Raw genomic sequence first — 17,644 nt, forward strand, 5'->3', positions numbered from 1 at the left:
TCTGGTTGGTGTGGTGGTGACCACCTTTTTTTTTTTTTGGTGTTTTTGAGACAGGGTCTCTTTGTGTAGCTTTGTGCCTTTCCTGGAACTCACTCTGTAGACCAGGCTGGCCTTGAACTCACAGAGCTCCATCTGCCTCTGCCTCCCGAGTGCTGGGATTAAAGGTGTGCACCTTAATACCAAGACTCATATGTAGATCTCTGTGAGTTCAAGGCCAGCCTGATATACATAGTGAGTTCCAGGCTAGCCAGAGCTACACAGAGACCTTGTTTCAGTTAAAAAAAAAAAAAAAAAAAGCTGAGCTGAGCATTACTGGTCTATGATGTGGAAGAGTTTGGGCAACAGAAGAATTGCCTTATCAATGGATATATATTAGAAACAGCCTATAAACCTCTCCTGTTACTTATTTATGATTTTTAACTTTCACAAGTAAAGTTTTTCCTCTTTATTCCTAAGTCAATTTCAGGAAATAACTTGAGTAAACCCTTTTTAGATGCTCAAGCCTGTTAGAATGAAGAAGTGCCTATAATTTGAGTCCCTCAAGGATCTGGACACTCATTTTGTTTAAAATGTTACTCCTTGCCTTTGCGTTTTACTGATTCTGCCTGCCAGAAGTTCATCCGCCTCCCCGCTCTTGTCAGGGAACCGACTTTTTGTTTTTCATCTGTTGCTTTTATTTTATTTTCCCATTTCAGTTATCTCATTTCTTCTGAGTTATTCTGTTATGTTTATTTTCATTATCTTTCGTTGTACGCTTAATTTTTTTTGGTCTTTCTGGGTTTTCAATAAATAGACTTAATGTAGGGTTGCTGGACTTAATAAAAATAAAAACCCAGGTTCCTCAGGTGTTTGGAGGACTTCTGCTTGGACTGCAGATAAAAGCTAACTTTCATATAAATACATGTTATGCACGAGAGTGTTCATTTATTTGAAATTCAGAAATGTTCTAAAATAAGGACACTGGCTATACTATAGAGATGATTTTGTTGTGATTTAATAATGATTGTTCATATTTAGTTTATTTTTATATTTACTTATTTCATGTGTTTTGCCTGCGTGTGTTTAAGTCCACTATACCACGCAGAGATCTGAAGAAGGCAATGTATTCCCTGGAATTGTGGTTATGGAGGGTTGTAAGGCACCACACGGGTGCTCGGAATCAAACCCAGGTCTTTCGTCTGCAAGAACGAGTGCTCTTAACTGCCGAGCCATCACACCAGTGCCCGCCCATAATTTAGTTTATAGTTTCATTATTGATTTCCTACTTATCTCCTATGGTGGTTCCTTATAAGTTTTGGATATTTGATTATTTGATCCCTAAGCTGTTTGGGGGAAAATCAGGATATGTGACCTTGCTGGAGAAAGTATGTCACTCAGGGGAGGATTTGAGATTTCAAGTTAATTCTCTTTGCTTCCTGTTTGTGGATCAAGATGTGAGCTCTCAGCTGCTTCTCCCAAGCCATGCCTGCCTGCTGCTAAACTCCCTGTCTCACACACACACACACACACACACACACACACATGCACACGCATATGCACACGCACAAGCACATGCACATGCACGCACACGCACACACATGCGCACACGCATTCTATAGTTCTGTTCCCTGGTTAACACAGTATGAAAGCGTGTAGCTGTTGCTTTACATAGTTTTAGATTCACATTTTAACTCATTCACAGCCACCAATGGAGAATAGGGCTGCCTAGCGCGTGGGTGGGTGTTCAGGTAGCTGGCTGGTAAGGCGAGGCATTCCTGACACATCCAAAGCACTTTGTGTTTTGAAGAACTGTGAAATCACTTCTGGGTTCCAGGGGGTCCATGTGGATTTATATCAGATGAGGAGACAGATCAAAAGCAGCAAAGACCAGGAGGAAACACGGCGGCAGGAGTGAACTCTCTGTGCTGACTGGAGGGAAAGCATTCAGCTTTCTAAAGTATGTTAGCTGTTACTTACAGATTTTTTGGGGGGTGGATGTCTTTTATCAAGCTGAGAAAGTTCCATATATATATAATATTTAAAATTTATTCTTTGAGAATTTCATATATGCATACAATGTATTTCAATCATCTTGTCCCCTCTCCCTTCTTCCCTTCCAGCTGGACCAGTCCCTCTCCCAACCTGATGACTTTTTTTAATGCCCCACTGATTCCAGTTAGCATTGCCCATATACACACAAGTGTCGGGCCACTCACCAGAACATGGTCAACCTACCAGGAACCACACCCTTGAAGAAAACGGATTCTCCCTTCCATAGTAGCCATCAGCTGTCAATCACTCCTCAGCTATGGGCTCATATGCCCCTCTGTACTAATTTTTTAAAGCTATTTATGAATATATACCCTTTATTTTCTAAAATCAGCAATAGTCGATGGATTTTGCCAAATGCTGCTTCTATATCAACTGAGAGATAGTCACTTAGATTTTACCTTCAGCCTGTCAGTATGATGAGTTATACTGAGTGTTGTCCAAATGTTTATCCAAGACTTTCTGGGACAAACTCTGCTTGGATAGAATGATTGTTGTTTTGATACAGTTTTGAAACTTTGTTAAACTTTTCTTAAGAGTTTATGCATCAATGTTCAGTACAGATCAACGGTTGGTTATTCTTCTTTCTTTTGCTGTGTTTGGTTTTGGGTATCAGAATGACACAGATCTCATTGAATTGGAAATTTCCCCTCCTATTCAGTTTTCTGGAAGAGTTCATGTAGAATCAGTTTTATTTCTTTCTCAATCATTTGGCAACATTTACTGGGGATGCTGTCTGTGTTTCGTTTCTTTCAGCTTCTGTATGTCTGAAAAGCTCTTTAATTTGTCTTCATTTTTAAAGATAAAGTGTTACCAGGCATACAATTCTGTTTCTTCCTCTTCAGTACTTGTGAGCTGTTGCCTCACCCTCTTTCTGGCTTGCCCTGGTTTCTGTGGGAAGCACGCTGTCTTCCTGATCATGGTTCTTGTGAATGTGGCATGCCCATGTTCTCCTTTTAAGAAGTTCTTTGCAACCAACCAAGCAACTTGAACAGACATGCTTGGTGCTCTTTCCTTCCTGCGTCTCATACTTCAGACTCACTGACCTTCTTGGATCTGAGGGTTTGTAAACTGTTCCAAATACTGAAAAAGTACAGATATTGTTTCTTCAAAAATCATTTTCTCCCTTCTCAAGGCACACTTTTGTGGCCTACAGTTATATGTACAGCAGACTGCTCAAATCATCCCACAGGTCCACTCAGGCTGTTCTCATGATTTCTCTTGATTCTCCTCCTTCAGATAGTTTCTGTGTCTTTCCCTTCCTTTCCTGCAGTGTCTAGACTACCTTTACTCCAGTCACTGCATGCTTCACTTCGTATTTTCTGCTTTTCAAACCATACAGCTCACACTGTATGTCCATCGCATCCTCTTTATCTTTGCCGCCAGCTTTTTTAGGAATTTATAGGACACAGCAAAGAACAGCGTTTCAATGTCCTTTTCAGCCAATGCTGATGTATTTGTCAGTTCTAGAGTAGTTTGAGTTGGTGATTCTTTTCTTTTCAGTGTGAATCGTATTTTCTTAGCAGATCTGGCAATCCTTGAGTGGATGCCAAAGTTGATGTCGTAATACCATCAACACTTCTGAGTTTGTTCTTGGATATAGTTGAGTTGCCTGGAAGGAGTTTCCTGTTTTGGGCTCTTGCTGTTATGGTAGTTGGAGCAAAACACATTTACTTTAGGTCTAATTACTTCCCATCTCCGCAGCCTGAGCCCTGCTCACCCCTTACCAAGTGCTCAGTAACCGGTGAGACTTTACACTGGAGGATTAAAGGATACCAGACATAAAACCACAAGTTTCCGGTAGTACAGACAGCTTGAGAACTGCCGTAGAGACACAAGGAAGGAGAGGAGCACAGAAGAACACCAGACACACTGCAGGAAAGTTAGATGAAGAGAGGCTGCCTATGGGCAGGGCAAATCCCACATCCTTTGGCCACGGTAACATCCAAGTACCGGGAGATGTTGACAGAATCCACTGTGAATCATTTGCTGCTACACAGTCACATACTCCTCTATCTTTGGGTTTAAATTAGGCAATAATAATACGTTAATTACAAGTGCAGGTTTGCTTAACATATTTAACTTAGTAAATTACATTTTTATTTGTAAAAACTCATATTGAAAGAACAATTTCCTGTTTTCTTGTTGATATATACCTAACCTGGGGATAATCAAATGGTAATAGTTATTACCATTCAGGTGCCAAAGATGTTGATTGGTGTCCGAATATGGGTTAATATTATTGAGCACTGTACATTATTATCATGTGGGCAGCCTTCCAGACACTCCAAAGGTGTCTTTCACATATCTACTTATCTTAATTAGCTTTATAAAATATTTATAGTCTTGCTGGGCGGTGGTGGCGCACGCCTTTAATCCCAGCACTCGGGAGGCAGAGCCAGGCGGATCTCCGTGAGTTCGAGGCCAGCCTGGGCTACCAAGTGAGTCCCAGGAAAGGCACAAAGCTACACGGAGAAACCCTGTCTCGAAAAACCAAAAAAAAAAAAATTTATAGTCTTAATATTCTCATATTTTTTTCTATAAAAAAAGTAAAAAGATTTTCTCTTTATGTTTCTATGGGTTTCTTTTTTTTTTCTTTCACATTAAACAGCCCTGGCATTTTGGAGAGTCTAGTGAAGCTGTGACAAAGGAGGAAATTTTCATTTATAAAGTTGAGGATGGGGTGGGGATCCAATTTAGTGGCTGAGCATTTGCCCAGCATGCATAAGGCCCCGGGCTCAATCCCTGCTACTGCAAAACTCAAATAAACAGACAGTAAAAAGTTGGAGACAACTATTTGTCCACCTGGCGGTGGAGGAGAAGTCCCGAAGTGGTCATTACTACTATGCACACATTTCTCAATGATTGCCCAGTGCAAAACCAGCCATACCTCCTCCTCTTCCTCTTCCTCCTCCTCCTGCTCCTCATCGATCTCTATCTCAGCCTGGTAGTCTTCCGCTTCTTCATCATAGTCTTCAGCATTTAGTTCCCATGCAGCATACTGAAAAGGCTCTGTTGTTTCCAAAAAGGAAAAGAGTTTTTAGAACAAAAAGTTATCAGTATATTATAATAGTCAAAGGTTAGAAAAACTAATTATTATCATTGATCTCCCAGTTTTGATATGGGTACAAGTTCTCTCTGTGAGAGCCACTCAGCGTGACCAGCGACGGTGTGCCCCGTGTCCGCACTATTTACGATAGTTCTAGAATGTCTTATATGGTCCCCTCAGCTGTCCTGAATGTTTTAGAGAAGCTGACAGAGCAGGCTTTCATGATCTAAACGGTTGTCAGTGCCACCGTCTGCTCTTCCCCGCAAACACCGACTTCCGCTTACTTTCCATGGTCTCCACTATTTTTTGAAGCAGTTCCTTCGGTGTCTTGTTGGAAATATCCAGTGTTAATATTTGAATCAAATTGTCTGTAATCAACTGCTCCAGATGTTTCCACATGAGAAGGTAATTATTCAGCTCCTCCTTCAATGGCTCCATCTCGGGAACATTGGGGTAAGCGCCTTCTGGGAACTCCGGCAGCACAACTTTTGAATGCAAGTTCAAAGAGAGAAAAAAAAGTAGCTTTGAAAAGCCTATCTCCAGTCAGACTACAGAAGAATCTAAACTTTATCATGCTTTTTAACCATTCAAAGAAGAAAATGCAGCATTCTGAACATTAATATAAATTTATAAATTCATATTCTAATCATATTTTATATACTGCTAGATGAATAATTACCTATTAATAAAATTATGTGGGTGATGAGTGAGTTTCATATGGACACTTTAGTTGTTGATGCAAAGTGTAAAATAAAATTAGATGGAAACAGCATTATTAACAGAATAGTTACAATTTTAATGGATTGACATAAATAAATATAATTCATATTGACTGGTGTGGCGGTTTGAAAGAAGAGTGGCCCCCATAGGGAGTGGCACTACAAAGAGCTGTGGCCTTTTGTAGGAGGAAGTGTGTCACTGTGAGGGTGGGCTCTGAGGTCTCCTTTGCTCAAGCTATTGTCAGTATGGTAGACAGTTTACTTCTTGTGGCCTGCAGATCAAAATGTAGAACTCTCTGCTCCTTCTCCAGCACCATGTCTGGCTGCATGCCACCATGTCCTGCCATGATGATAATGGACTGAACCTCTGAACTGTAAGCCACTCCAATTAAATGTTTTCTTTTATAAGAGTTGCTGTGGTTATGGTGTCTCTTCACAGCAATAGAAATCCTAACTGAGACTGAAGTTGGTACCAGGAACTGAGGTATTCCTGTGATAGACCTGACCATGCTTTTGTTGGGAGGAATTTGAACTTTGGGAGTTTGGGTTCTGAAAGCAGTGGAATGTATTAAGTGCTGCTCAATGGGCCATACTTCCTTCCATAGCAGGAGCATGGAAGACAGTGGTGCTGAGTGTGATTAGAACTGTGGGAGCCTGGCTCAAGAGGTTTCAGAGGAGAAGAATTTTTATATACGGCCTAGAGATTGTTCTTGTGATATTTTGGTGAAGAATGTGGCTGCTCTTTGTCCTTGTCTGAAGAGTCTGCCTGAGGCTTAAGGGAAGAGATTTGGATTAATACTGTTGGCAGAGGAAATCTCAATATAGCTAGTATAGACTCTGTTGTATGGTTGTTAGTGTTAACTCTAATGAAGATTCACAATAAAAAGGAACAAACTGAGAAAGGAAAAATACAAAATGTTAAATTTGAGGAGAAATGTAGCACCAGGAAGTGGAATGGAACTAAGTCCTGTGTTCAAGGAGATAAACAGATTAGAAAATGGAGTAAAGGGAATGGTGACCTCTGGGTAAGGTCCCACGCAGATAAGCTTACAACTTGTGAAAAGGGATTAAAGAAAAGCTCCAAAAAAAAAAAGCTGGGCGGTGGTGGCACACGCCTTTAATCCCAGCACTCAGGAGGCAGAGCCAGGTGGATCTCTGTGAGTTCGAGGCCAGCCTGGTCTCCAAAGCGAGTTCCAGGAAAGGCGCGAAGCTACACAGAGAAACCCTGTCTTGAAAAAAACCAAAAAAAAAAAAAAAAAAAAAAGAAAAGCTCAGAGCTGGATGTGGTGGCGCACGCCTTTAATCCCAGCACTAGAGAGGCAGAGGCAGGCGGATCTCTGAGTTTGAGGCCAGCCTGGTCCAGTTTCAGGACAGCCAAGCTTAGGCAGTGAAGGAAACCATGGAAAACAGAAATCTGGTGAAGATGTAATTGAACAAGGGGGACATGTTCCAGCCCCAGCAAGCAGCAGAACTAGGCAGCTTTGGCAACATGGTTCTGGCTTTAGGGTCAAGGATACAAAAATAGGGCTGTAGAATTTTCCTCTGTGAATAAGGAAAGCTGTTGAGGCCAGGCATGTGTCAGGGGTATCTCTAGATAGAGGCCTAGAGAGGCTTGTGTGAAGATGTGAAGTTGAAGCCTGGACTGCACTGGAGACCCCAAGGTGTTGGAGATGCCAGAGCTGTGGGATTCCTGCTGAGGAGAGCTGCTAACAGGGAGTGGCACTAGCCCAAGAGAAAAAAGTGTGTTGCAGTCAACAAAGCTGAACAGAGTTGGAGATCTGAAGAGTGTTTTGACATCAGACATGGAGATGCAGAGTTTGGAGTTTGCCCAGCTGGTTTTCAGTCTTGCTTTGGTCCAATATTTCCTCACTATGAGCCCTTCCCTATGTTTCGGGACAGTAATGTATATCCTGTGCCATGTATGTTGGAAGTAGGTGATCTGCTTTTTGATTTTTATTTTACAGGGATTACAGTTCAGAGACTGTATGACTCTCAGAAGAGGCTTTGAACTTTAGACCTCTAAATAAGTTTGAGACTGTGATAGACTGTGGGGACTTTTGAAGTTGGACTAGATGCATTTTTGCACTATGACATGGCTACAAACCTTTGGGGACCAGGGAGTAGAATGTGGTGGTTTGAAATAAAATGGTCCCCAAATGGAGTGGCACTATCAGGTGGCTTTGTTGGAGCAGATGTGACCTTACAGGAGGAAGTGTGTCACTGTGGGGGTTGGCTTTGAGGTCTCCTATGCTCAAGCTACACTCAGTGTTGTGGAAAGTTCACTTCCTGTTGCCTACGGATCAAGATGTAGAACTCTCAGCTCCTTCTCCAGCACCATGTCTGCCTGCATGCCACCATGTCCTGCCATGATGATAATGGCCTAAACCTCTGAAACTGTAAGGAAGCCAGCCCAATGAAATGTTTTCCTTTATAAGAGTTGCCGTGGTCATGGTGTCTCTTCACAGCAAGAGAAACCCTAAGGCAATTGGCACGTAGCATAGGGAGAAAGTAAGCAGAGACTGTGACCCAAATTAAGGTTTGATCTGTTAGAACAGCACTTTTATGAATGGGAACTTTCATTTTTTTATCCTAACCTGTTTCAGGCAGTTCTTCAGGTCCCAGGACCTCTTTGGATCCCTTTCGAACTCCTGCTTCAACTGCAGTGTCCTCCGGAGGCTCAGGGACTTAAGAAAGAAATCTAAGTTAGTGCTTGAATTTTCAAATGCTGTTCCATAGGAAAGTTTTGGCCCAAAGAAAATTCTAAAACTTACTTTAAATTATAGATGATATGTCTAATTGAAAACATATTTTTTTTAAAAAATGATGGCATAAAAATAGAGCACAAGGCAGAAAAGTGAAAATTTAAAATATACAAAAGGACAGTGAAGGGCTGGAATGGTGGTCTCAGTGGGGAAGAATGTTTGTTCTGCAAGCACAAGTACCTGAGTTTGAATCCCTAGTGCCCACGTATGAACCTGGGCATGATTGTGTGTGCTTGAGGAGCTGAGCTGGGTGGGTTCCAAGAGCTCATGGGACAGCCAGTCTAGCCAAAATGGCGGGCTTCTGGTTCAGTGATGGACCCTGACTTGAGGCAATAAGGAAGAGAGTGATAGAGGAAGACACCCAAAGCCCTCCTTCCCCTGTCACATGTGCACACACAGAGGCAGGTGCACCCACGCACCATGTGCGTGCACCACATGCATGTACACCCTCCCACCAAGACATTGACTAGAATAGTCAACACATGGCACATAACATCCTAGTTGGTAACTGTTAAATGTTTTTAAAATCCCACTATTGTGCATCAGATCTAATGCCTGACGGTCCTTTTAATTTCTCACTGAAACATCCCTATGGGTATAAAGTGGCAAGAATAGCAGTGCAGGAGTGGGTTGGAGGACCTGAAGAGAGTCCCAGCTACGTCACCTTCGAAGGGCAGGCTGTAAAGCATCTTTTTTACATGACACGAGACACCCTTCACACACATATCCAGCCCGGATGGCTCTAGACATGCACACTACTTACATATCTTCTCACCCCACACTCCCCAGGTCTGCTCCCAACTCTAAGATACACATTTTGCATAGATTATATATTCATATGAATGTATATCACACACATATACACACACTATATACACATATGAACGTATATCACACACATATATGTACACACACAATTGTATCATAATATTATCTCCTGAGTTAATACTGTAGTACTCTTTTGATAGGATCTATAGCATTTAAACTTTATTACAGCCCAAGTAGAAAAGGGACAAACCCAGGACATATCTGATTATAAATCGCTCAGTTAATAAAAACACTATAAATCATGACCAATAGAAGAGCATTGAGACAATAAGAGAATCCACTTGGGGAGTTGTGAGATGCCTGATTAACCTTTGGATTTTGAGGGTTTCTGTGTTTTTGAATGCAGCACAAAGCCCTTCTATCGCAATAAGACTTGAAATTCTTATGTGGTGTGGGGGTTGGGGAAATGCGTTCTTTCTTTCTCTAAACCACTGCACAGGACAACAGAGGGTGAGGGAGAGAGAGCTAGGAACCAGATCAGCATGCAGAGCCAGACATCAAAGCCCAGGAGATGCTGTCATGATGGGGGGGCGTCCTTTGGGTGCCAAGTCTACAAGCAATGCCTTCAATTTAAACTTTTTTCCTTTTAAAAGATTTATTTAAATTTTTATGCATGTTAGTATTTTGTCTACATATCTGTCATTGAGCTGGAGGCTAGAAGAGGTTGTTGAATCCCCTGGAATTGTAGTTATGGGCAATGAGTTGTGAGCTGCTGTGCTGGTGCTAAGAATCGAACCCAGGTCCTCTGCCAGAGCAGCAAGTGCTCTTAACTGCCGAGCCAACTCTTTAGCACCAATCCCTTCAATTTAAACTTTTTATTAAAGTTCTTTTTTTAAAAATTTATTATTTTTTTATTAAAATTCTTAAAATTTAGGAAGTGGAGCTTGGACAGTTACGAGATTACAGAAGGCCTGAAAACCCACTAGAAAAATCCTAGGGTGCAAAAAAGCATGAAGTCAGGTTGTGAAGAAGGCTTCAGAGCTCCGCGCCAGCCCAGGACGGATGCTCCAGCGACAACACGGGAGGAGAGGGATCTGCGCTGCAGGTGGAGCTGGGGGGAGCCGAGGAGGCGGTTTGGGTAGGGCTTTGAGTTGACTAGAAAGACATCTCTCAAACCAGAGAGTGATTTAGTCCTCAAGAGCGTCTCCCATCTGGCTCTGTAGTGCAGCAGCAAAAATGTCTTACTATATAATAGATAAAAGATTCATTCAAAAATAAGATCAGAATCCTTGCAAACCCTACTCTCACCCATTCGTAGTCTACAGTTAACCTATTCCTTGTGCTGTTAATTCTTGACAGTATATGTGATCAGAAGCCTCGATCCAAAAAGACTGACACTGAATGTTTACCCCCAAATAAAAATGGTAATGTGAGGCTTATGGCGCATACTTGAGGTTAAAATATGTATTTATAGGTATTTCCTTGGTCATGGTGTCTTTTCACAGCAATAAAACAGAGACTAAACTAAGAAACACCTTTGTAATGATGAGAGCCCAGGCCGGAAGACAGCACCTTCCCAAGGCTGCCAGATGCAAACAGCTGGATGGAATACAGAGATAGATGGGGATATATATGTATATGTATGTGTGTGTATTATATATATGTACATATATGTGAATGAGAGAGAGAGAGAGAGAGAGAGAGAGAGAATAGGACACAGAGGTGTCTGAAGCAAAGCTGACTGATGGAGGGATATCCATACAAAGAGTAGAGTAGGCGTCAGAAAAGTCCCGGAAAGAACTGAACCTGTGAGGCTGATTAACTGATGAGAACCACAGTGAGTGTAGACAACTTTGAATGCCCAGAGCCAGATTTTCTGGACCAAACTTTAGTCAGCAGAAGGTTTAGTTCCTCCCAGGACTTTTGTTCATAGACCAGACTCCAGAAAGTTGTCCACTGTCCCCCACAAACTGAAGCATAGACATGCACATGTGTACACACACACACACACACACACACACACACACACGCACACACACTAAATGAAAGCAAGTATAAGTAGTCAAAGAAACATAAATAAATACCAAGGAACTTCAGCATGATCTTGATTCATGCCACTTTCCTGTTAGACAGTCATGCTAAGATGACAAGTATTTTAAAGATTAAAGATTTGATTATTACACATTGTACACATATACTAAACTATCATAGTGTACAATTCAAATATGTTTTTGTTTTGAGGAAAGGTCACTCTATGTAGTCCTGACTGCCCTGAAACTTAGTATGAAAACCAGGCTGGTCTGGAACCTACAGAGATGCGCTTGCCTCTGGGATTAAAGGTTTGCGCCACCACAGCTGGCTAAGACATTTTTATAAAGAAGTGAAATAAAAAGCTTAGCTTGTCCAATGCTAAGAAATTACTTAAGCATGCATGAGTGCACAATAAGAACTTCCTCATTCTGCTGGGTCTGCATGAGTGTAAGATGCTTTCTTGTTGGCATATAAAATGGCATTGCATGATATAATGATAAATTCTTGCTTTGGGGGCAAAATGTCCTACAGATCATGTGCCAGTTCCAGGACCAAGCTCTCTCTAGGGTCTCATCTTTGCAGCCTCAGCCGGCTTCCATCACACACCCACACACACTCACACATCTGCCCACACTCATATACTCACACAGTCACACACTCACACATACATTCATACACACTCTCACACACATTCTCACACACTCTCATACACACTCACTCTCACACACATTATACATATACACATTCATACATATTCTCTCATACACACATATTCATACAAAAACCCACATACACACACACACCTGTCTACCTCACATACTCACTCACACACACACACATAAACAATCATATGCACATACACACACTCATACACATTCACACACACTAGCACACCTGCCCCCCCACGCACGTGCACACACACACACACACACACACACACACACACACACACGCATGCACGCATGCACGCATGCGGGCGCGCGCATGGTCATCAGTCATGTCTAACCTGATTCAGGTTCATGTTCTGCTTCTGGGGCCTCCAATGCTTCAGACTCCTCAGGTAACAATGACCCTCTAGTGTTCTCTTGAATCTCAGGTGCCTCAGCCTCTTCAGGTGCATCATGGACTTCAGAATCTTCACCATCAACCTCCTCATCAGCTTCATTATCAGCCTCTTCACCATCTACAAAGAATTACAAGGAATAAGTTATTATTCCGTTAAAGCCAACAAATGATGGTTGGGTAGTGTTAAACATAGAGAAGAGATTAAGGCCTCAGAGTGGTGCTCTCCTGTATCTGGTTTAGTGGAGGAAATAGATGAATTACCACTGTATTATATCTACTACTATGGAGTGGTAAAGGATGACAGCCATTCTGTCAGGGTGCTATTGGAGAACCCAAGAAAGGGTTCATTTAAAAGAAGAAATGTTTGTATCTATCCCAAATACTCTTAACAGTAAAAGACTAGAAAAAGCCCACTATCCTCTTAAGAAGGAAATGACTAGATCCATACAATCTATGTATGGCTACTGAGCACTTGAAGCTAGTCTACACTGAGATATATATAAGTACAAAATAGATTATGATTTTCAAAGTTTTAGCATGATAAACTTAAGATAGAACATGTAGCTACTAGAAAATTTAACATTACTTAAGTTTCTACTGGGCAGCATCAGAGGAGACTCCCTATATAGACACACGGTTTGCATAGCTACTATAGTAGATTTACAATAACTCATTGTAATAATAATATGGCACATTAACTTCGGTGTTAGCTGTAAATTTAGAAAGTTTGATTGCAAATCTTATGTGTTCGTTGATGGCCGTGGTAGACATGGAAGTTCTTCAGAAGGAGACGGTCGTGCTGTCAGAGAACTCATCTTTCCCGTCCCTTTCATGTGTTTATGGGATTGACACACATGTGTATGAAGACGCAAACAGGGCTCCCTGTGAAAGGCTATATGGCAGAGTGAATGAGCTTGTCTCTCTGAGTTCTCATGGGCATTTCCTTCCCAGTTTTCTTCCAAGTGCCACGTTTTAATGGTGGTTCTCTGGCACCTGGATTTGATCTAAATCAAGGTTTGAAACAGGACAGCAGCACACGAAGCTTACAAGAACACAACTTGGAATGTGGTCAGTATCTTTGTGTTAGGTTGAAGATTTTACAGAAAAACACACAAAGGTTTTTGGACTCCTAGTATAGCTTGTGATGTAATCTGTGAAGGAACTTGAATTTTCTTTCAACAACATATCACTTATTAAAAAATGATCATATGTCTCCAATTTATGTGTACTTATTTATGTTATATTTATCTATATTAGGTACATTATAAAAGAAACACATAAACAGAAGACCCCAGTGGGCAGCTGTGTACCACACAGGTCAGGAATGGGTTAAAAGGCATTTTAAGATCTTTGAACTACTTGTAATTTGACTATTGATTGTGTGCTATTATCTATTGATTCATAATAAACACTCTAAACCATCACTTTCTGTGAGTGAGGAATTTAGCGGTAGCTTGGCTGAGTGGTCCTGGCTTGGTGTCTCCTGAGTTGGTGAAGACGTTGACCAGAGCTATAGGATCTGAACACTTCATTGGATCTAGAAGACTCATTTCCAGGGTGGATCATTTACAACCAGAACCAAAGTGCTCAACTGTGCCCACTGTGCCCCACTCAAAGTTCCCACGCCCAGAACAGCCGGGCAGTAAAATGGTACTTGTTTTATAGAACTAAGCTTTGGAATGGCTGGAGGTGGAGTAATGGATACTCTTTGATCCTATGGCCTCTCTGGCACTCCCATGAAATTTATGGACCTCTTTTTAGAATAAAACTGTCAAGCTCATAAAATAAAATATACAAGAAACCAGTTATATTGGCAACAGTTGTTGAAACATAGAACTCTTTGAGGGCTATATGAAATGCAAATACTGCAATTGGAGCAGCAGTACACGTAGATAGAAACCGTGGTGCAGTACACAAATGTCACATTCGTGTTGCCGAAAAGCCAAGAGACAGCTAACACAACTGTGGTTTGCTTGCTTTCTGTGTTAGTAAAGGAGACACTCAGACTCAGTTCAAGGTTATTGAAAATAGAGTTGAAGTTCCTAGACCTGAAATTTAATCCATAGACCCCCGTTTGAGAACCTCGATCTTAAAAGAGGAAGTTCTTCCATAAAAGCGATGGGAGCTTTAAGTGTGAAGACAACGGGTATTGTAAGAGTTTGGCTATGTCCTCAGCTTTTGCAGAATTCTTCCAATAGAAACAATTCCAGCAGCTAAGTGTGATCCGCGACAGAGGCACTTTCTACATTGTATCCGGCTTGGAGGGTGTTCAGGTGGGTCTCATTTTAGGAGCAGATTAGGAATCTTTGCCCTGTGAACCCATAATCCCAGTGAGAATACAACTTATTACGGAAATTAGAACATGTGGGGAAGGAAGGGGGACTTTCAGGACACAGGCATACACCTGGAGTCTGGGCTCTAGGGGACGCACTGACAATCCACGTGAAAACATCAGTAATGATACAAGATCAGAGGGCATGCTACCAGTGTTATCAATCGGTGCTTGCCTTTTGCTTTCTTTCCCTCAAACTCCGCCATCCTCTGTTTTTCTTCATCTAGTCTCGCTTCTTCCTCTTTGGCTTTTCTGAAAAGAGAAGGTCCAACATTCAATTAAAAAAAAAAAAATCAGACACCTCCCATTATTATAAGGTTAAATTCTCACAGTGGCAAGCAACAAATACTTCCTTATTAATCACCCATTACACTTTTTATTCACAGCATACACTTTTACCCCACTCAGGTTGAAGCCAGTTTGTTTCCAGTCAGTACACTGGTATTTTTGGTAAGAAGGTATGGAATGTTGTATTTTAAACTATGGCTGTCAGTTAGGAAACCTGATAAAATGCAAGATTCCCCGAGGTAAGCTGAGAGGAAGGGGGAGATCTGTAACATTTCCCTCAGACTCAGTAGGTGATATTCACAGTATAATGTTAAGCGAAAAGAAGTAGAGTATAAAACTATATGTATAACATAATTTTAACTTTGTATCAGTATATATGAGAACTAGAAGGCTAGAAAATCAATCAAATTATAGACAGCAATTATTTCTGGATGGTAGCATTGTAAGAGTTCAATTTATAACACTTGCATTAGTTTTTTTCTCCATTGAATAGAGAACATAACATTTCTTTTTAGTCAGAAGAAGTTGAAGCCTGGAGAGACAGCCCCAGGGTTAAGAATATTTACTCCTCTTACAGAGGTCCTGGGTTTTATTCCAAGCACCAACATGCAGCTTATAACCACCTGTAACTCCAACTTCAGGGGGTCTAAAGCCCTCTTCTAGGCTCCAAGGCTAACTGTATTCTCATCTGCACATATCACCCCCCCATATATATGCATAATTAAAAAATTTAAATTTATAATTTGAAAAATAAAGTTTTAACACACTAATGATGATTTCTTTTTCCAACCCAGGTTCGTACTAAGCAGGCCCTGTACCACTGAACTACAACTCCCATCCCCGTAATGATGATATTTAGATATTTGGAAAGTGTGGAAGCTTCAGTACATAGTGGAATTCCATTAGGGTTGAAGCAATTAATCTTTCCTAACAATGGTGAAAAATAGGTAAATGGAAAATTAGCAAAATGTGGGGAGAAAGGCCTTGTCTATTCAAAAGTAAAGAGATGTGTCTTGGCCAGAAATCCTATGCCTAGGTATTTAGAAATGGGCATACCACTGCACAAAGAAATGTATAAAAGGTTGATTGCATCGTCAAAAAACAAATGAACAAACAAAAACCCAAAACGCCAAGTATTCACCAATAGGAAACCAAGCAAGATGGGCTCAGTGTCCGAAGCTCCTGGAACCACCGCCCTCCAAAGGAACATGTGCCGTGTCTTTGCATCCGTTTTTCCTTCTTTGAAAGCTAGTGACATCACTTCTCTTTGGAAGACACTGCTACTGTGTTTCTGGTTGAGATTCTCTTGCTGTATCCTGTTCTCCACCCAGGAGTGCTGGTGTTCCTGGGGTTCTCCTTGCTCACGGCCCCGGCCAGGCAGACTGAGTCTTCTTGACCAATCAATCTCCTTCCCACTCAGTTTTGATGACCATGTCAGAAGGATCCAGGCAAGGCTGCTTATGAGAACTTCCTTTTCTAAAAACAGATAAAGTCTGCTGCCGGAAGACTTAAGGCCTGACCAGGCTGAGGAAGAACCTATAAAGCATTTGAAGCAATAATGGCAGATTACCTTGCCATTTAACTGGATTGTATGCAAATGGTGCTGGAGACCGTAGAATTTAACATGTTTTTTAGATCTTCACCTATGAAGCAAGTCTTAACCCTGCTCTCCTTATCTCTGTTTAGAGAACCTGTAAAGCCCTTGAATGCATCTGTGAGATGGTGAGGCATTTCTTTTCTTCTGTTTCCAGTTTTAGTTTCTTCAGTCTGTAGAAAAAGCTTTCTGTGAAATGCTCATCGCTGAGTTTAAAAATCAACACACAGAGTTCTTGAGAAGCACACACCAGTTTAAGCGTTAAGAAGCTTATGAACATGTGAAAATTTCCAACAAGGGTAGAAATTGATTGCAGAAACAGAAAATTCCTGATAGCAGAAGAAAAAGGGTAAAAGTACTGTCGGGAGCCACAGGGGACATAACTGTTCTGAAAAATTACATATGCATGCATTTTTGTCTGTTTAAAATTAGCATGTTACCAGCTGGTAAATAACGTGAGCTTTGTCGTAATTTTAGATTAAGATTTCATCTGTTGTTTGAAGTGCCATCCATGGGTAGATGATACTCTTCCCAGAAGTCGTGGGTTATTAAATGAAATCCCAGTGCCAGCTTTGGGATACCTTCCTATGAGTTGTTGCTCACGGAGTCCCCAAAGGCCCCCCAAAGACGTGGGCTACTGACATTGCTCTCAGTTGCCCACCATAGCTAGATGGTAAGATCTTTTTGCCGAAGAGACCACACGCTTTTGTCACAGGTCACAGAGAGATGACACTGGAAGCGAGATGTAAGCGTCCTTGCCACTAGCCGGCTTCCATCATGCCAGAAGGTGCTAGCCAGGCAGCTGAGGGAGAGAACCATCCACAGTGTCACCGAGTCTCGAACCCTTGGAGCTGCAAGAACAATCTTCCAGGCAGGATGTGCTCCTCTGGTACGGCAAAGGCATGACGTTCTGCTTTCTGATTGGATCTGAGGCCTGCTCCACCTGAGGGAGCTCATGCCTGGCTCTGTAAAGCTGGCCAAGCGCCTGTGACTGGGAAGGTCATAGGA

At 41.6% G+C, this 17,644-nt stretch overlaps 1 protein-coding gene across 1 annotated transcript in view; it reads right to left on the minus strand.

Annotated features, from left to right (window-relative positions):
• Ak9 (adenylate kinase 9) overlaps positions 1-17,644 on the minus strand; it is a 132,774-nt gene that overhangs the window by 43,652 nt on the left and 71,478 nt on the right. The window contains exons 19-23 of the mRNA XM_059272501.1: positions 14,930-15,006; positions 12,364-12,540; positions 8,391-8,480; positions 5,362-5,562; positions 4,919-5,040 (exon numbers count right to left, since the gene is read on the minus strand). Coding sequence (XP_059128484.1) covers positions 4,919-5,040; positions 5,362-5,562; positions 8,391-8,480; positions 12,364-12,540; positions 14,930-15,006 — 667 coding nt within the window. The remainder of the gene's footprint in view (positions 1-4,918; positions 5,041-5,361; positions 5,563-8,390; positions 8,481-12,363; positions 12,541-14,929; positions 15,007-17,644) is intronic.

The sequence above is a fragment of the Peromyscus eremicus genome, chromosome 8b (genome assembly GCF_949786415.1).
Source record: "Peromyscus eremicus chromosome 8b, PerEre_H2_v1, whole genome shotgun sequence".
NCBI lineage: Eukaryota > Metazoa > Chordata > Mammalia > Rodentia > Cricetidae > Peromyscus > Peromyscus eremicus.